At 39.5% G+C, this 21265-nt stretch overlaps 1 protein-coding gene across 1 annotated transcript in view; it reads right to left on the bottom strand.

Annotated features, from left to right (window-relative positions):
* Positions 1-21265, bottom strand: part of clstn2a (calsyntenin 2a) — a 168849-nt gene that overhangs the window by 2629 nt on the left and 144955 nt on the right. Inside the window, exons 10-15 of the mRNA XM_038718242.1 lie at positions 14196-14358; positions 7040-7206; positions 6609-6757; positions 1927-2132; positions 1513-1680; positions 168-313 (exon numbers count right to left, since the gene is read on the bottom strand). Coding sequence (XP_038574170.1) covers positions 168-313; positions 1513-1680; positions 1927-2132; positions 6609-6757; positions 7040-7206; positions 14196-14358 — 999 coding nt within the window. The remainder of the gene's footprint in view (positions 1-167; positions 314-1512; positions 1681-1926; positions 2133-6608; positions 6758-7039; positions 7207-14195; positions 14359-21265) is intronic.

Genomic DNA, 21265 nt, shown 5'->3' with positions numbered 1-21265 from the left:
AGGTGAACAACAAAAAGAAGAAAACAAAACCACAATGCAAGACAATGTGGTCAAAAGACTGATCAAGATCTATCTCAAGTTAAAAGCAGATCAAGAAAAGGAGTAAGAAAAAGAAGAAGAGAGTGAAAAAGAGTTGAAATATGGCGGTTGAAAGACATCAAACTGACCTCCAAACTGAACTCATTGCTGGTGTAACGTCCGTTGAGTTCAGAGCAGGTGAGTCTGAACCTTCTCTCACTCAGGGTGGCAGGTCGCCAGTTCCTGTAGTGCACCTGTCTCAGCGCCTGCTCATAGTGGGCCATGGAGTCCACACCTTTTAAGACACAGGACAAACGTGTCACACTGCAGTAAAATGTTTTGTAGCACTGTGTGTCAGTTTGTAACTGCAATATGTTATGACAGGAGTCTATTTCAGGGATGTTCACAGCTGAATGTTCAGGGGCAGGCCATTTTTAGAGATATTTTTTAAGATTATATTTAAGATGGAAAGGTGGTTTTTTTCATGTGTTCCCACTACTGAGCATTAGTATGCCAAACATTTATTCCTTAAAACGTACTAGTTGCTATTTAAAAGCTACTAGTACTTATTTATTAGTTAATAGTAACTATTCCATTAGCTACTAGTAACCCTTTCCATTTTACTAGTAACAATTGATTAAATAATTACTTAATTAACTAGTCCATTAATTGCTAGTAACTATTTTTTAGTTACTAGTAACTAATTGCAGATTTTTGCCCTTAAAATCAAGGGGGCTCTGCAGTTCACATATCACCTATACATTTGTTGCTAGTAACTATTTCCATTTTACTAGTATCTATTATGGGTGGCACGGTGGTTCAGTGGTTAGCACTGGCACCTCACAGCAAGAAGGTCGTGGGTCGTGGGCCTTTCTGTGTGGAGTTTCTATGTTCTCCCCGTGTCCGCGTGGGTTCTCTCTGGCGATGGATGGATAGTATCTATTATTTAGATAATAGTACCTATTCATTATTTACTAGTAACTATTCCAACATATTAGTAACATTTGAATTCTTCCTTTGGTTAAAATGGCTTGTTGATAGTAACATTTTAATTGTTAGTAAGAATGGAATAGTATAATTGTATAATAAATAGAAGTAAAGTGGAAAAAGTAACAATTCGAATAAGTACTAGTATCTAATTAATAGATACTAGTAAAGTGGAAATAGTTACAAGTAACTATTCGAATAGTTGATATGTGAACTGCAGATCCCCATTGATTTCAATGGCAAAAATCTGCAACTAGTTACTAACTTTGAAAATACTTACTAGTAACTAATGGACTAGTTACTAGTAAGAAAGAATTAAGTACTAGTATCTAATCAGTTGTTACTAGAAAAACAGGAATGGTTACTAGTAGCTAATGGAAAAGTTACTAGTAACTAACAACTAGTAGCTTTTAATTAGCGACTAGTAAGTTTTAAGGAATAAATGTTAAAACGGCTTGCATTAGTACCACACAGTACCCCTCTTATCAGATTGTCAGCCCTGCTTACCATATATTGATATTCCAGAGGTGGAGTTGGTGGCATCTAGGTGTTTTCCCAACAAAGCACTGTGATGAATCTCCAGACTCTCCCTCTCAGGATTCAGTTCTTCGCCAATTACCAGCACATCACAATAGTCCAGGTTATGCATCACCTCCAGCACACCTGGTCTGTGGACTGCATACATGGACAACAAATGGCAGAAAAATTGTTATGTATGCAAATAGTTTTTAAATGATTTTTAAAAAACAAACAAATATCGAGCGCACATGAAGGAAAAAGATAGTTTGTAAACAACTTTCCACTCAGAATGAAACCCTACTCTAACAGAAAAATACACAATTGTAACATTAACTGAAACATTACTACAAGGCTAGTATGAGACGAGAGTATCCTAACAACACAGGCCGCCTCTCTACTCACATCCACCGAAGCTGTCCCCCTTCATTACTGTGCTGGTGATGTGAAGCTCTTTGAAGGGCGCCACACCCAGCGGGCCCTTCAGGTCACTGGCAGGCCTGACGAGTCGATTAGATCCTGTAATGGTGATTCTTGGTTCACTGGGCGGCAGGACCATAACTACTGCCTTGATGTCTGGGATGGAGAGACACGTGTCCTCCCCGAAACACCTGACACACACACGCACATCAGTAGAAGAGATGAGAGCGAGAGGTTACAGGACGGGCACCGGTGTTACTGCTTCACTGCTGATTGGTCTTGATTTAACTGCATCTGCCTTGTGTGCAGCTTATAGGACGAAGAGAAAACATGGATGGACAGCAAGCATCCCCTGAAAACTTTGAGTATTTCTCTTTCATGAGAAAATAAACAACAGGTAAAGAGAGAAAAAATATCCTTACTTATTTCTTGTTAGAAGCTGAACACTACAAAATTAAACTGCTCCATCAGGACAGTGTGGGTTTGGTTTGATGACATTTGACAAAAAGTCAAATGTCAAAATGCGAAAGTTAGTCTGTAACATTTGACAGTAGCCTGGAAAACATTAGCAAACCACCAACTGTCATCAGATGTTGCTCACTTCTGATTGGCGCCCACTTCAAACGAGTAAGAAGAGTAAGGACAACAACACAAATATACTTATATCTCATGTGAAATAACAAAAGGGGTTTTAACTTTGGAAGAAAGTAGTGCGTTCATGAACCTGAAAGAGAAAATATGTTTTCATGGCCTTTAAGTTGTATGATTTTGTTCATCAAATCATTCCAGGAACCTTCTAAGGTTAGTTGAGTGCCAGAAAAAGCTGGTGTTTTCAGTAATGGACAGAAAATGTTGATGACGGGAAGGTTACTTCATGGACTCGGAATTGCATCGACAGTATGTGTAATTGATAATTGCTTATAGTTACACCTCATGTCCTAGCAATCAGTTTTATTGTTACCCATCTTAACTGCACTTCAAAAGGTAACTTTTTCACGTAATTACTGTAGAAGAGTCAGAAAAGTCCAATCTAAATTTTGCAATAAAGTGAAGCATCACTTCAATGTTTAATGTGAATGCAATTTAGCCCTGACCTCTCAAAAATAATACATTTGAAAATAAGCATAATTCACAAAGACAGATGTTAGCTTATCCTTTGCTTGAAATGCAAAACCAATTGACCCTGTGAATACTGAAGTGGCAATTATCACTGAACTACTAGTCAGGACTTATAACACCGAGACAAAAAACAGCACAAAAGCAACACCTTAAAGATGAATTTTTTTAATTCAACAATGTATAATGGGACTACATATTATCGTTTTAGCCTCAGTCACAGACTGGAAATTCAACACATCTACTGACAGTATGGCGGATCTATCTGTCTTTATCTCGAGGGGAGCTGTGAAGTGTTGTTCAGACTTCTAGACAGCCTCTATTGCTGCTCCTCGAGCTCGCTTCACTTTATCGACCAGCACACGTCTAAGCTGATTTGACCTGCCAGCGTTTGCTGCTCAACAAACGAACAGGCGCTGGATGAGTGTGGAGACGGGAGCAGGCACATAAAGAATACGCTGCGAGACACATGAACAAGCACTCACGCAGCACACAACTAAACACACGCACACTCACACACGTGGGAACACAAGTTGCGTGAGGACAAACTTTAGGAGTGAAGAGAACCAAGCAGAAGCGCACACACACACACACACACACACACACACACACACAGATGCAATCAAGCATGTTACATTTAATGTATTGCAGTTTAGCGCTTGGTGAAGGACCAGGTCAGCTACAATATGGGACCTGTAGGTGAAATCCAAATCAGGACTGGGATGCAACAGGAATTTATTTACAGTACTAGCTAGTATGTACATCTGTAGTTCTTTCAGTCAAGACACAAGAGTTATTAAATATACTGTAATGACTGGTGACGTCATCTTTTGTAGTCCACGTTTCCCTAACAAAGGTTAAAATTCTGGGAAGCGTTCTTGACACGACCATTTTACTGAGGATGCATTGGTTGGTAACTTGTGTAAACCTGACAGCACAGATATCCCACCATTCATTTCAGCATTCAAGTGAGGGGCAGAAAGCAGCATAGAGAGAGCCCAACATTTACTATTTTCATGTTACTTCATCACTTAATCCAGTTCTGAGACATTTTGAGGCGAGAAATCAACTGTGTAGATTTTTAATATTGGCAGTTTCGACGAAAGAGGCCACTGACATCAGGGAATACCATTTCAATGAAAGGGTGTACATGCTCTGCAACAATGCTTAGGTGGGTGGTACATGTCAAAGTAACCTCCACATCAATAGCAGGACCCAAGGTTTCCCAGCATAACATTGCCGAAAGCATCACACTGCCTCATAGTGCATACTGGTGCGATGTGTTCCCCAGGTAAGCAACGCACATGCAACCGGCCATCCATGCGATGTAAAAGAAAACATGGTTCATCAGACCAGGTGAGTTCTGATGCTCACATGCCCATTAGAGGCGTTTCAGCAGTGGACAGGGGTAAGCATGGGCTCTCTGACTGGTCTGCGTTTATTTATTTAGCTGACGCTTTTTATCCAAAGCGACTTACAATTGCTAAGTATGTCAGAGGTCGCACGACTCTGGAGCAGGGACACATTGGTGGATGTGTCACAGAGGGTAATTGAAACGGGTCTCTCACACCAAAGGCATGTGTCTTATCCACTGCCCCATCACCACCCCACACAATGTTCACTTATTGCCTAATATATCCAATCCACTGACAGGTAGCATGGTCACAAGATTTTCACTGTTTTTCACTTCATCTGTCAGGGGTCATAATTTTATTGCTGATTTTGCGCTATACTAGCAAAAACACATCGTCTTAAACTGTCAACAGCATTCTGTGTGCTTGTGACATTGCAAGTTCATTCTTCCAAGAACGATCAGCAAGAAAGTCTGTTCTTTGCATTCTTGGTTTTGAGAAACTACCAGGATATACAGTGCACATATGTGGCTCCATCATGTGGCTTCGCTATTGTGCTACACAATAAGATGAACATAAATCCAGTTATGCCAATAGGAGCACGTTAATGGGTTAGTCAATTATTACCTGTCCATGGGGTGCAGTTAGCTCAGTTAGTAGAGCGTGTGCCCAACGTACAAGGCTGAGTCCTTAATGCAGTGGCCTGGGTTTGAATCCAGCCTGTGGCCCTTTGCTGCGTGTCGCACCCTATCTCTCTCCCTCTTTCCTTTCACTATCCCGTCCTATCAAATAAAGGATTTTTTTAAAGTATTACCTGTCCTTTTACATTTTATGTTTCCTTTGTTATAATGGAGATTTTGGCCTGATAGTGGCATTAAAGAAAAGGTTACAGGGGTCACCAACAAGATTGGTATTAATCCTTTGCATATCCACAGCAAATATCTAAGTTATCTAGCCATTTTTATGCTATGTTGTTGTGAACCAAAGTGTGTTAATAACAATGTGGGTAACAGATGTCAAGCTATTTTGCATTTGATAAATGTTGGACAAATAGACATGACCTTCCTTGGGATCCGAAGCAGTGGACAAAGTCAATGCAAATCAAATTACATCCAGAAATGGACACACAGAAGGAAAAACAGAACAGAAAATGAAAAACAAAATGCAAAGGAAAAGCACATACTAGCAAGGAAAAGTAGACACTAGCAAGATGATCTTTCAGTTCACCAGAAGGTTTAATGTCCTTAATGGCCAGCTGGTCTGTTCAGTGGTTTAATAGTTTTTACACTAATGTTTCATCCTTTGCCATCTCACTAGGAGTTCTGTGGCTTAAAGACAAAGACAGACAACACATTTGACAGAGTCTTTAATGCTTTAACCATCTCCCCACTGGCTATCTGTAGCTTATGTGACGATCTACTGGACTCACACTGACCAACTTGTTTAATGCATTATGTATGCATCATTTCACATTAGTGTTCCAGAGATCATTATAACCTCACACTTTATTCAAACATCAATAGCGTCCTCACACAGAATACCTTCAAAATGTGCTTCCTTAATGACCGTTAGAATGATGTGTGTTATAAGGAGTTCAAAACCTAATCTGCAAAGTATCTAGTCACAGCAGTGCTCAGTTTCTTGAACAAACACAAAAGGGGAAGAAATCAAACATGGACCTCCATGAAACATTAAATGTGTAGCCACTGTGCACATCAAACAGGTCTCCCAGCGACCCACTGAATGTATAAAGTAAAGGATATATTGAATTCTCTAATGCTAGCTAATGCAGGGTGACATACACAAGAGTCATATTGTCTGTACCTGCCCATTAATATGTAATGAAATACCTCACAGACATAACCTACTTTAGTCAGGTTAACCTAAATATGCAAATAAAGCCACAAGATGACACACACACACACACACACACACACACACACACACACACACACACACACACACACACACACACACACACACACACAATGTGAAGCAGAGGTATCTGAATCTGGTTTAAACATAACAGAAACAGGACCACCTTCTGAGGTGGTAAACAGCAAAGAGAAAGGTTTCAGATGTGCTCTTGAGAGCCAAGTCATAAACTCACAACCGCTCCAGACGGTGCGGCGACTGAACTGGGCAGAAAAAAGCCAAAGAGTGCGTGAAAATGCATCCCGCAAATACATGTGCACTTACTGTACTGTGGTGGTGATGTGTAGCCGCCGGAGGCCTGGCGTAGGGAACTGGCGAGAGTTAATGTATGAGACTTTGGTCATGGCTGTGTTGATGCTGTCCAGATCCTCTCCTTCCACCACCAGCACAGACTGAGCGGGGTTAAAATGGAACTGGACACACAAACAAACATTATTTGTCCTCATATACACTTTCAGAGATGCAGATTCAAACACTGTGATTCAACTCAATGACATTATTTCTGTCTTGGCTTGATGAGAAAATGCAAGTACATACACTGAGTTATATTGGACTCTCTTTAATATCAAAGGATGCGTGTTATAGGATAGCATCTTAGCAAATGATACTTTTAGATGAAAAACATCAGCCTGTACTGCTTAAAAGTACAGATGAATCCTGAACAGGGTCTCACGGTCTCCATTTTCCCCACGCACCTTGATATCCTTAGCGAGGCTTTCAAGGGAGTTAATATCCAGGCCTTCTTTGCAGGCCTGCAAACAGGAGATAACTTTCTGGGTTTCAATGCGGCCTGGTCGGATTGTCAGACCTGACAGGCTGCCATGGAAATACTGGGTGAACCTCGGGGTTGCGACCTCACCACCTAATGGGAGAGGAGAAGAGGAAAAGTGGAGAAGTGAGATGTGAGAGGGTTAAGGACAGAAGTTGATAACAGGAGAGGGGAAGTGAGAAGTGGAGCAGATTGGTTATGTCACAATGTCAGCCAATTCCTAGTATCACATTTTCCTTGTCTCCTTTTATCCCCCTGCCATGTACTCTCCAGTCATTTGAGATTCTGCCACACCCACCTGCCCTGCAGAAACCCCTGTTTCCACTTCCTTATCAGCCTAGTAGCATATATACCTGCCCACTTTCATTCATTCCCTGCCAGATCACCTATTATGATTCTGCCTTCATGTTCGAGACATTTTATTTACCTGTTATAACCTCTTCTCTGCCTTTTGGACTCCTGCTCTCTAGCCTGATCCCCCATTGAATACGTTTTCTTTATCCCCTGCCTTCCTGCTTTTGACTTTTACCTGTTTTCAACCTTAAGTAAACTTGAACTTTTTATTTTACCGGCCAAGTCTCAGAGTCATACTTTTTGGTCCAAATCTGTTTTTACTGAGCCCTTACAGGATAAAAGAGACAACAATATGTATTATGTATGTTTCCATGGGAAAAGCACACACAGTTTGCTGAAAAAAACATCTATGAATCTGCTTCAAAAAAGGCTTACAAGACCCAATGGATAGCGAGCTATGAAGAATTTAGGGGTTATTTTCCCCCAAGTCTACAACGGAGAAAAGAAAAAAAGCATGCGAAAGTGACACTAGTTTGGACAGGAAGTAAATGTAATTGAATTACATTGACATTGTTATTTTAGGGTGGGAATGTTAAACGTCTTAGTATAGACGACAACTAACTAAAAATGGAGAAAAAACCATGCCGAAAATACTCAAAATCACATCTCCAGATTATGCTTCCTGTGTGACTACACCTACACTAAATATGTGGGTGGCAGGTGGCAACAACTGTGTAATATTGTTGAATTAAAACAAAATGCTACCTAAGGATAGGTGGCCTTACACAAGCGACACAAGTCTGTAATACTCAAACAAATGATGTATGATACACTTGCAATACCTGGCACAGCTGCAGATATTTCAGCATCGAATTTGATGCACAAGTTTGACAGACGTAATGCATGCTTGATCTGAAGTGTTCTGCAACTGCCACAGAGAAAGTGAGAGAGAAATACATCCCTTCATGCAAAATTAATGGAATCTCTAGTGAAGGCCAACACATTCTGTCTGTGTGTATGAGCAGTCTGTGGGGTCAGCTCCATCAAAAATTCAGGCAAACCCTGACATCTTCTTAAGAGTGTACTGTTCATACATAGCACTAGATTTTCCCGTAGAAAAGGCCAGCTCTGCCCAGTGGTGCAATTACGCCACTTCTGATGAAGTGTGTAATTTTTACCAAATCATATAGGTCTAGTTCACTTAACACAAATTACTTCCAAGTCAGCTGTGGCTAACACATGTTCCCACAGTTCAACAAAGGGTGAGTCTTATTAATGCAAATAACACCAGAAGTGAATGCACCTCAGCCTGTATTTATACTCTATACTGCATCAGTAATACAAATATGTCAAAGAAAAGTAATATGAGCTCCTGGGAAACAGCTAATTACTCATTAACATGTTGTTTAGCCAGATTTAAGATGCCTTTTTGAAATTTAAATAGTATACTGATTGTGCTTTTGTGTTAGCTGAAATCATTTATTTGAAAAAAATCTTTTAATAACAATAACAATATTTTAACAAAAATAAAAACAATGTTTCATAATAATCAAATTAAGCTTAAACAAAATAAAATATTTGTTTGCTATATTGTAGTTTTATTTAATTTTCACTTGTAATATATCCCATTTATCACCAATAATGAGGTTTATTTGATTACATTATTACTCCAGGTCTTTGTCAAACATGTTTCCATTATTATTCATTTTCCTGAACTAACTATATTTCAACCTGCTGTAGCAAAATGTGTTTGTCAAAGTGCCTGAGTGTTGACTAAATCATTTTGTTGTTTGAGGCTACTAACCCACTTACTGTTACTGGATGTTCTCGTTGTCCTGAACTATTCTGTACAACGAGGCCCCGGGGAACGGTAGACAGTAACAGCAGATTATTCTGAACAGCAGCTACCAGCCAGCCAGCAAGAGGCTGGAGGCATCTACTCTCTCAGCTCTGTCAATGTGAATCATACAGGGGTGTATACATGTAGAGCTGAGAGACAAAACCTGTCACAGAGACACTGCACAACTGCCTTCAGCATGCTAGGCAACAGGAGACATACATACACCGTACATTTAACAAAAAGTGGAATTATTCTCCTACAGCTTTAAAAATCACATATTGAGAGTAAGAGTTGATATTTATAACTAGAGAATTTTTTATTTAATATCTGTAGAAGAGAAGAAGAAAGTTAAGCTGCCAACACCACAATAAAAACAACCACAAGTTACATTAGTATTGTTTTGATTGTGGTCTTAGATCACCCCTCTCATTTTAATAAGAGCACCAGTCCACTGTTATATGTTTATCTAGAGCTCTGAGGTGCAGTGGGTGGACACTGATGATGCAAATGAACAATAGTGTAGTTTTAGGATGCAGTGCATGTTCAAGAACCATTAGGACCAACAGCATGCAATTTGCAATAATCGTGAAAACAACATTAAATCATCTGGTATGCTTCTAAACGGCAATCTTCTATCCTTGTTCCCAACTTGGGCACCCAATCAACCCATGATCTTTGTGACATTGGTGTTGTTCTGTGTATGTATGCAGGTTCAGCTAAGCCTCAAGTCCAAAAACAAACAGGTGTTAACAGTATGGCTACAAGTCATTGTGACTTTTGTCGCCCCCATTTCACAGATCATGACTGTTCTCTGATGTTTCACAACTAGGTCACAATAAAATACAAATTAACACAATACATAAAAAAGTGTATTGTTGAGCTTTGTTTATAACTGACTTCTAAAATGTTGTGGTTGCATCTTAGTAAGTTACTTTAATATACAGTGGGAAAGTATTCAGACCCCTTTAAATTTTTCACTCTTTGTTTCATTGCAGCCATTTTCCAAAAATCAAAAAAGTTCATTTTATTTCTCAGTAATATACACTCAGCACCCCATCTTGACAGAAAAAAACTGAAATGTAAAAATTTTTGCAAATTTATTAAAAAAGAAAAACTGAAATATCACACGGTCATAAGTATTCAGACCCTTTGCCGTGACACTCATATTTAACTCAGGTGCTGTCTATTTCTTCTGATCATCCTTGAGATGGTTCTACACCTTCATTTGAGTCCAGCTGTGTTTGATTATACTGATTGGACTTGATTAGGAAAGCCACACACCTGTCTATATAAGACCTTACAGCTCACAGTGCATGTCAGAGCAAATGAGAATCATGAGGTCAAAGGAACTGCCTGAAGAGCTCAGAGACAGAATTGTGGCAAGGCACAGATCTGGCCAAGGTTACAAAAAAATTTCTGCTGCACTTAAGGTTCCTAAGAGCACAGTGGCCTCCATAATCCTCAAATGGAAGACGTTTGGGACGACCAGAACCCTTCCTAGAGCTGGCCGTCCGGCCAAACTGAGCTATCGGGGGAGAAGAGCCTTGGTGAGAGAGGTAAAGAAGAACCCAAAGGTCACTGTGGCTGAGCTCCAGAGATGCAGTCGGGAGATGGGAGAAAGTTGTAGTAAGTCAACCATCACTGCAGCAATCCACCAGTCAGGGCTTTATGGCAGAGTGGCCCGACGGAAGCGTCTCCTCAGTGCAAGACACATGAAAGCCTGCATGGAGTTTGCTAAAAAACACCTGAAGGACTCCAAGATGGTGATAAATAAGATCCTCTGGTCTGATGAGACCAAGATAGAACTTTTTGGCCTTAATTCTAAGCGGTATGTGTGGAAAAAACCAGGCACTGCTCATCACCTGTCCAATACAGTCTCAACAGTGAAGCATGGTGGTGGCAACAGGACGACTGGTTGCAATCGAGGGAAAGATGAATGCGGCCAAGTACAGGGATATCCTGGACGAAAACCTTTTCCAGAGTGCTCTGGACCTCAGACTGGGCCGAAGGTTTACCTTCCAACAAGACAATGACCCTAAGCACACCGCTAAAATAACGAAGGAGTGGCTTCAAAACAACTCCGTGGCTGTTCTTGAATGGCCCAGCCAGAGCTCTGACTTAAACCCAATTGAGCATCTCTGGAGAGACCTGAAAATGGCTGTCCACCAACGTTTACCATCCAACCTGACAGAACTGGAGAGGATCTGCAAGGAGGAATGGCAGAGGATACCCAAATCCAGATGTGAAAAACTTGTTGCATCTTTCCCAAAACGACTCATGGCTGTATTAGATCAAAAGGGTGCTTCTACTAAATACTGAGCAAAGGGTCTGAATACTTATGACCATGTGATATTTTAGTTTTTCTTTTTTAATAAATTTGCAAAAATTTCTACATTTCTGTTTTTTTCTGTCAAGATGGGGTGCTGAGTGTACATTACTGAGAAATAAAATGAACTTTTTTGATTTTTGGAAAATGGCTGCAATGAAACAAAGAGTGAAAAATTTAAAGGGGTCTGAATACTTTCCGTACCCACTGTAGTACTACATCTCACGCATACAAGATGATGTGGCAGCCCCAGAGGGCAACCTTCGAGTAAATTTGTCAGAACTTTTTTATTATGTATGAATTTGTCTAATGTCAAACTTGCAAACATAAAAAGACCTCTTTGGGGTTTTTTTTTAATAAAACAACTAACAATAGCTAACAATCTAACTTTGTTCCCTCTGTGTCCATCAGACACTGTGTGCTCTTAAGTGGCACAACCACATACTGCAAGAACTAAAAATATTTTATTAGTTCATATTCTTAGTCTTTATACCTGCCCATGCATTAGGAACAGCCATAGTAAACATTGTGTTTTTGTGATGACAGTAAGTTAATGGCAGTGTGAAAAAATATGAAAGTATCCATCACCTCCCTTTCTCTTAAAATGTTGAAATATTCGGCATTATTCTGCCCTTTAGTCTCCTTCTTCATTTCTCTGAAAAATCATATCAATGCTGAAAAATGTTGCACATTTGCACTCCTTGGGCTGATGTTGTCAAAATGAGCAGAAATTAAAACGTGGAAAATATTTTCTTTGTCTAAAGGCTGTAACACACCTTGTCATTGTGGTTCCCTTCGATTTTCAGGCAACTGATTCCAGGAGCTTCACCTTGCATTTTTTTCTTACTTATTTCAGATCTTTTCTAGTTTCACATTGTGCTAAAATAATGCAAAAAAGTAGCACACTCTGCTTCTACTGTAGTTACCAATTATTTAAAACCTTACTGATGGTATATGTTGACTGACGCCTTTTATTATCATTGTAAAATCCCCAAGGCTCTTGATGTCAACTGTGTGCTTCGTTAGTTACTGTGAGGGTTGCTTTGAAATTTCACACCCACTTTCCTGTTGCACATGAAATGAGATGACAAACACACATTTCCCATCCAAACTCAAGAACAGCTTGCTGTTACAGAAATCTGATAACCCCCCCCCCCCACTCCAAAATAACCAAACCATTTTCTTGTTAACCTTTTATGGCGACAACACATGTCTTCTTTTTTGCTTTCAGGGCACTGAAAGTACAGTCTGAATGCCTTTCATGTCTCATCATTATGTTGTTGATTGTGGGGAAAAGGGTATGGAGAAATGAGAGGCTGAAAGGCAATCTTGCTCGCTAATGGCCTGCAAAGTTATCAGTTGCGGCTTAGTGAAGCTTAAAGCGGCTTCATTGGGATGTAATAGCTGGCAAAGTTGTCCTCCATTCACTCTAGCTAATCCTTCCTTCAGGGCATTCTCTCACAATCAGAGATTCATGGAAAGAGGCAGAAAGAGAGGGCTGTAGGAAGCAAGGAAGAAAATGATGACGACAAAAAGAAAATTGCAATCAGCCGCAGGATGAAAAGAAATTTAAACGGCAACCAAAATGCCATCAGGATTGAAGCTTTGGATGATGCTGGCGTGATTTAGGCAAGCTGCATAACGGATCACTAGTGTCTCATTCTGCCCTCCTCTAAAGCACTTTTGTATAATTATTCAAGTCATAAACATGGCAGCAGGGTAGCTCTTATTCATTCCAGTGTGATCGCTACCCGCCCTCGTTCCCTGCCGCTGGAACTGACACGCAGAATTTCCTGTGTGATATCCACTTGGTTAGTGCCTTTCCATTTCAAAGAAGAAATATTCACAGCCCCCAGGCATAAATCTTAATCTCTTTATTTATCTTAACAGTAAGACTCGTGCTTTTTTCTCTCTCTGTGCTTCAAGTATAGTTTTCAACATCTTTTAGCTGCTGTTCTACTTTGTTGGTGCCGTTTCTCTATTTTTGCCATATGTTGCCATCCTTTTCTAGGTTGTTTCCCTTTGCATATTAGGAAAAACTGACAATATATAAATAGTATACTGTATGCATTTTTTATCTGTTTCTGAGCGTATTAATTCTTTTCCATATTCAGTATTGTTTCTGATCAAAATACTTGGACAGGTCTAAATACAATGCTTTAGTTTACTTTGTTGAAAAGAACAAGTGGTTCACATTTAGGTTATATTGGAAAATTATAGCACTGTTTTATATTTAAACAAAATAGATGTAGCCAATTAGGCCCTCTGGAGTATTTATTTGTTATTATTTTATACTTAGTTTATTTGGTTTCACAACAAGCATTTACAATACAGTTACTGTTTTTAGCCTGATGTGGCTTCTTTTTGTAGAAAAAAATAGGGCTATAAATAACTGATTTCTTCATTTTATGTGGAGAAAATAGGCACAACCTCATAACCTCAAGCTGAAAAAGGCAGCTGCATATAAAACTGTCACATTATAGTATAGCTGTAAACAATCCCAACAACACAATGTAATAGCAGTTGCGTCTCATATGGGTCTGATTTCAGTGGCTTTATTACAATGGAGAAATTTCTGCATTACTCTAAAGCTACTGTATATTTTTAGACACACACACTGACCTTGCCAGCAGGCGCCCACAGTAAGCTGTGTATCAATCTTTGAGGTGTGAATCGGCCAGTCATCCGTCACCAGGTAGGGTTCATAGGTCACACCATCAACAAATAGTGTCACTGCAGGAAATTCCACGTTGATCACATAATAGTGCCATTCTTTGTCACAGATCTGTAAAGGGAATAGAGGTTATCATGTTATTAGGCCTCTACTGTGTGCCCACTTATTATGCATTCATATAAGAAAATATTCCTGGTTTGCACATACACAGAAAATAGGGCATCTTTAAAAGTACATAATTACGGCAACTACATCTCTTTTTAAGGGGTCTTATTTTGGTTAGGAACATTTTTCCGTGGATTAGAATGTTTACAGGAATGCTGTTATGAAGATGATGGTGTTTACTCCAATCAAGCAGCCAAAAGCAAAGGCACATCCCTGAATGTTCCCTGTCTTTCTACCTTCAATGAAAGAGACACAACAAATTCCTCTCCTCGTCTCTGTCTGGATCGTTTGTTCCCTGTCGTCAGATAGCTAATGAGGTTTCAGGCTATGAGCAGTTCATTAAAGGTACACAGTGAGTGACAAACGCGGCTGTGGAGGACCCAGAGTTTCTTTGATTATGAGGAGAATTTGTGCGGACACGCTGTGTTCCTTCTCTTTCCCCTCTGCCTCTCTACCCACCACAATGTACACGTACGTGCACACACACATACACAAATTATCATTCAATAAACAAATAAACTGGTAATTACAGTAACTTCGATATGAATGCGGCCCTGTGATTGACTGGTGACCTGCCCATGAGGTTGACCAATGGATCCAATCCATTGACAGCTTGAACAGGACTGACAGGTAAAGAAAATGGATGAAAGTAAGATAGAAACTCTTCAAATTCAAAGTCAAATTCAAAGAACTTTATTTATCCATTAGGAACTTCATTCGTGCTGAGCATCAGTGCGTGTACAGTTCCACAAACACAGCACAATATACCACACATACACATTACATATAAGTAATAAACAGTTCTAAGTAAATAAATAAGTCAGTAAAGCTTTACTAAAGTAAAGTACAAAATAAATGATACATTGGCAGTAAACATTAAAAAGATTGTGTTAAAAATAGATAAATAATAAATTAAATAAATCACCAATCCGCACACACACGGACATACACATAGATGAATAAGTTAATCAACCTTTCATGTTTCTAATGGACGTGGGCAAAAAACTTGTCAAGGCTCTCTTAGTCCTGAATGTGAGTGATCTGTATCTCTGGCCTGACGGTAGAAAACTGTAGTGGCTATGCAGTGTGTGAATGGTGTCTGAGGCTATTTGTGTTCCTTTTAGTTTAGTCCTCCTGTTGTAAATGCTGATAAGTGGTTCCTGCACCTGTCCGATTATTTTACAAGGTATAAGGTTTTTTATTAGTCATTATACAGCACAAGGCTGCATAACGAAATGAAATTCGTAGTTTCGTCATGCTACACACACAACATATAATTAAGTGAAGGCCTATATTAAAATATGGTAACATATAAAATAAAATAAAACAATATATACAGTTATTTATATCTATATACACATACACGTATAAACCTGAACATTTCACAGTGCATTTTTTGAATTTGCATCTGGGGTGAATATAAACAGCAGCAAACAGATGATAATAAAAAAGTTTCATCTTCCCAATAAACAGTCTGACACTTGGAAAAAAGAGTCCATCTTGACTGCGTTTGAGCACCAAGCATCATCTATGTAAAACACAGAGTCCACTTCCTCTCATCTTGCTGATCCGGGATGTTGATGGGGCAGGTCTCTGTAACGAAGTAGGCACAGCAGTCTCTGAATTCCGTTGTCTGGTCCCATTTTGTCCAGACCAAGGTTATAATTGTTAACGAAGACGAACGAAATAACGAAAACAAGACGTGAAAAAACATTTTCAGACTGAAATAAAAATAAAAACGATGCTTTACAAAAAAACGATAAACTAAAACTGTGTTGTAGGTTTGAAAAACTATCTAAAAGTAACTAAAATGAAAGAATAAATGTCCTCAGTTTTCGTTTATTTATTTTATAGGACCTAATACGTCTACATTTCAAGTGGATATGAAGCCGAACTAACGTTGCGGGGCAGTTGGTCTGGCCGGACCTATGGGCTGGACCGGCAGTTCAAGGGTGCACGGTGATTAGCCGACAGGAACCTGTTTGTGAGCCACGGGTGTGTAATGCTTTTGTCCTCCGCGTGAAGAGCTGGCACGCTGCGTGTCCGTCAAGAGAGCCAGAGTCAGGGTGGTGTCTGGCCACAGCGTAGCAGGTGGTGACCACTGTTAGGAGGAGAGCCCCATGTAACGTTAGGGGGAGGCTAACTTAGTCAGGGAGACCCAGGCAGGGATCGGCTGCATAGGTGTTTTTTTATACATACACGTGTACATAATAATATGAATGCAACAACTGTATAGAGTTGTATTTTGTTTAGTTTTGGTTGCAGGTAACTTAGTGAGTCACTAGTAGTCGCTGGGTTAACTTGTCTGCTGGTCATCATATTTACTGCATGTCAGCTAGTGTGTGTTTTATGGGGTCATTGATATCTCAGCCAACCAGCCAATTTCTTAGCTTAGCTGTCCATTAATTGTATTTCACCTATGTAAGAATGATAGAGCTAGAGACTTCTGTAATGAACTTCTTGGGACCACTGGGTAGTAGGATTAGGGTAGTTTGCTCTTATGGTGCTTTCAGACCAAAAGCGAAGCGAGCGTTCGGGGCGGTAAGTTTACATACAAAGTCCATGCAAAGACGTGCAGAACCGCAATTTCCTGTCGGGCAGCGTGAAGCGACACGAAGGGGGCGGGGCCAGCGACGCGAAGGAATTTGCGCGAGTTGAATATTTTCAACAGTGTTGAGATTGTCCGTACGTCACCGAGGCTTCAGAGCATTGTGTGGAGAGGACCAGGCAGAGTGGGGGATTGAAAATCTGCTGGACGGCTGAGAGCTGCTAAACATGGGGGAGAGGAGCAGGGAGCAGCGCTGCAAACATTGGACAAATAAACCCCCGTAGTCGGTCGGATTCTGCTCTGACAACTACGCCGTTTACTCGCGGGAGGAGCTCGGAGTAAATTCCAGCTATCATTGTACTTTACTGTGACCAAGTTAGTATAGCAGAGCCCTGATCGATCCAAACTCCATTCAGAAAACAAACATTTTGGAAGTTGTTGTCCTGCTGTCTTGCTGACAGACCTGACAAAGCATGAATTCATATGTTTAACAAAACCGCATCATATTGCAGTTATTTCAGCATCAGTTTAATCCGTTTATTGCTATTTAATCACAGCAAAATGTTTACTTTGGGTTCATGCAGTTAGTAGTAAAGGCGAGTTGTGTTCACGTTATCGTATTAAAATCCCTTTCTCGCGTTGTGTGTGAATACTTGCAGCAAATGTACTCATGCGAGGAAAGCGTTGCGAGGCGAAAATTCGCGGTTGGTCTGAATGTGGCATTAGGGTTTTCTGTATGTAGGTTAGAAATTATACTGCAGATTGCATGCGTTTCATTTATTTGAGCATTTATTTAGACAATGTGTCAGTACTTCAAAATAAGTATATATATATATATATATATATATATTTGCTTAGTGATTGGGCCCCTATGTGCAAGCTTCAGATACCTTAAAAAATGTGTCCCTTTTCACAAATATGTCTGATTGTACTTGAATTTTAATGTTTTGTGAAAAATCGAAACTAAAACTAAGCATTTTCCAAAAATAAAAACTAAACTAGCAAACCCACATTAAAAACTACTTAAAACTAAACTGAAATTGAAAACAAAAAGTCAAAATGAAATAAAAATAAAAACTAATGAAAAATCCAAAACTATAATAACCTTGGTCCAGACCGGATCTTTAGGAGCAGAATTAAGTCCAAGCTGGGCCAGCATGGCTCCTCTCCTAGCTCTCTTTTCTGTCGTCTGCTCTTTAATCCAAAAACCCCATCTTCAGGGTAACGCATGTTTTGGCAATAAAGCTCATTGTTGTGATTTTAGTTAGCGTGTTGCAATTGATGTTTGATAGTGATCCAAACCAGGCTGATATATGGAAGGTTATTACAGATTCAATGAAGCATTTGTAAAAAGCTATCAGGACTGACTGGTGAACCTGAAGTCTGCGGAGTTTCCTTAAGAAAAAGAGGCGCTGCTGACACTCGAAGAAAATGTTTGGTTGGAAGGTAAGTTTGTGATCAATTATTGTCCCCAGGTATCTGTATGATTCAACCCTGTCTATTGGCTGGTTGTTGAATAACAAAATGGGGATGATGGAAACATCTTTGTGGAAGTCAACAACCAGTTCCTTTGTTTTAGAGGGGTTGAGGTCAAGACAGTTCTGCTTGCACCACTCCGTAAAAATGTCCATCCCAGTCTGTAACTCTCTGTTATTCTACTACACTCCAAGCACCCACAGTAGACTGCGAAGATTTATATCATATTATATTTTAGATGTTATATGCTGTGAAATGGCTAAATAGAAATAACAACCCTGCATGGGGTCCTAAATGCAACAACCCATCTGCCACAGTAGCTGTTATCTGAATCACAGGGAGACGTGTAAATATTCTCAATTTAAATCACTCAAACTGCATATGTACTTCATTTTAAAGTGATATTTACAGTTTTAAAGTCTTTAGCAAGTCATCACGTAATTATTCCTCCTCTTATGGCCATAGCATCTGTTTTTCTGTAATCAGTCTGGTGTGAAGGATTCGGTTGAATTAACAGTAAACATTTGCACTGAAGAGGAGAATATCTGCTAATTTGAGATGCACAGCATCAGAGAGGAACAGCAGGAAAGGATACAACATTCAGATAGATTTTCATTTTGTTAGATTTCTTTCTAAGGCTCAGTGGCCACACACACAAACACATAGACAAATTGGTAGTTTAGTCAAGCTGTGATATGAACTAATGGGGTTGAGACCTGTATTGGAGCAACCAGGAATCTCGAGGGATGTTCAATTTAGAACGTAGAGTCTCACCCTTTGAGTGTGAGGAGACAGAAATTCCCACAGGATATCACAGACACTCCTCCCACACAGTATCTCTCAGCAGATACCAGGATAACTATGGTATGCTTTTTTGTGGATTGCTTCCTTGTATGACCACAAGCACTGAACCTCACGATTTAAGGCCCGACTGTGTCATTTGGCTGTTGCTTCAGTGATTTGGGCAAAACTACCTTTTGGTGTGATACCGATGAATTGTAAAAATCACAATCCTTTGCTACAGTTTAGGGTCAACTTGAAGAGAAATAGTTAAATATAGTTAGAATATTAAGAGCAGAATAAATAAAAACTATGTAAAAAAAGTTAAAGTATAATTTTTTAGACTCCGCAGACTGAGATAGCCCATTGCCAAGCTCTGTTCTCAACTACGGTTCTGAGCAGAAAGCTGGGAAGGTAACACCATGATTCCAAGTGTGTTATTAAGAATTACAGTATTTTTGTTTCATCAGCTCACATTTAAGATGTGTATGTGTACTGGACTAGACAGGCAGAATTAATTGTCACTTTTATTTAGCTGTTGGCTGGCTGACTTTGACATTAGTTACAGCTCTCTTGGTTAAGTGTGATGTTTTTCCAGCAGTCTTTTTGGTCTACAATAATGCTGCCAGAGCTCAAAAACCCAGATAAAAATTCATACCATCATGTATCGTCCATGATAGCAGCTCTGTGAGGCTGTACTTAGATCTAAATACTAACACTAGCATGCTAACATGCTCACAATGACAATTTAAACATGTTAGTGTTTAGTGTATAGGCTAATGTTTACCATATTGACCATCTTAGTTTAGCGTGTTAGCATGCTAACATTTTCTCATTAGCGCTAAACCCAAAGTACAATCTGATGGGAATGTCATTAGTTTGGCAGGTGTTTGGTCATAAATGACCAATTAAAACTTGAGCTGATGATGGAGCTAAATGAAAGATTAGCGGATCGTCAAAGTCATAAGGATCCCTCCTCTGGGGACCAAATTTCATTGCAAAGGTTTCAGTCTGGACCAAAGCGGTGGACAGACATTAGCAATGCAGCTTAAGCCGAGGATCCTGCAGCCGTTTGACTGCACACACAAGCAATTAAAAATAAAATTATGTTCAGTTTTAATCATTTTTAATAAAAGTCACAGTGAGCAGATATTTTGGCGGGTGACAATCGTGGTCAGATGTTGGCAATAATGTTCTGGGGTTAAAATTTGCCATTAATAAGAAGGAGAAGTGGTCCAATGTTGCCATTGTCATTTCCGGTAAGTGCACAACAGCAGTGTTTGATTTGTCAAAATTCACGCTCTACACAAGTACATAGTGTACACTGTGTACACAGTGTTGTTGTTAGTGTACTAATGGAAGTATATGAATTGAGACACAGCTATGGAGTTCAGACAGGATGGAAATATCGCAGCAACAAACTGAGTTACATTATTTCTCTCACACAGGGAGACTGATTGTTTCTCCCTTTGTCTCTTATCTTGTGCTCTATGATGCTCTTCCTTTCTGTCTAACTGGTAACTGGAGTGCATGAAAAAATAATATACTCTATGTTTGTATGCCTGTTTAGAAATGCATGCATAGTGACTGCATGTGTGAACATCCTTAGTAGTAGCTTTCAGTACTCTCATAATCTGACTTTATTGTATAAATATTAAAGCATTAAGGGATCACTCAGTGTCATGCAGACAGGACCTGAGCCAGACAATACATATATGTATTTAATACACAATAATGTGTAAATAATGAAACATTGTTGGCAAAAACACATCATCTTGTTACAAATCAACTTTACTGAGTGACTTGTAGTGCAATCATTTATGTGCACACACTACATGTGACTACTGTAAATGAGGATGGTTAAAGCCCTGAATCCAGCATTCAATTTGTTCATGTTGCTGATTGTTTAAACTTCATAGAGAAATCATACTGATTACATTACATTTATTCATTTAGCTGACGCTTTTATCCAAAGCGACTTACAATTGCTATACATATCATAGGTCACACGCTTCTGGAGGGGTCTGGAGCAACTAGGGGTTAAGTGTC

This window comes from Micropterus salmoides, unplaced genomic scaffold, assembly GCF_014851395.1.
Source record: "Micropterus salmoides isolate LMB-PRFRI ecotype aquatic unplaced genomic scaffold, ASM1485139v1 Ms_hic_scaffold_14, whole genome shotgun sequence".
In the NCBI taxonomy this organism is placed as follows: domain Eukaryota; kingdom Metazoa; phylum Chordata; class Actinopteri; order Centrarchiformes; family Centrarchidae; genus Micropterus; species Micropterus salmoides.
Note: the sequence above shows the minus strand (reverse complement) of the source record. Positions and strands in the feature narration are given on the sequence as shown.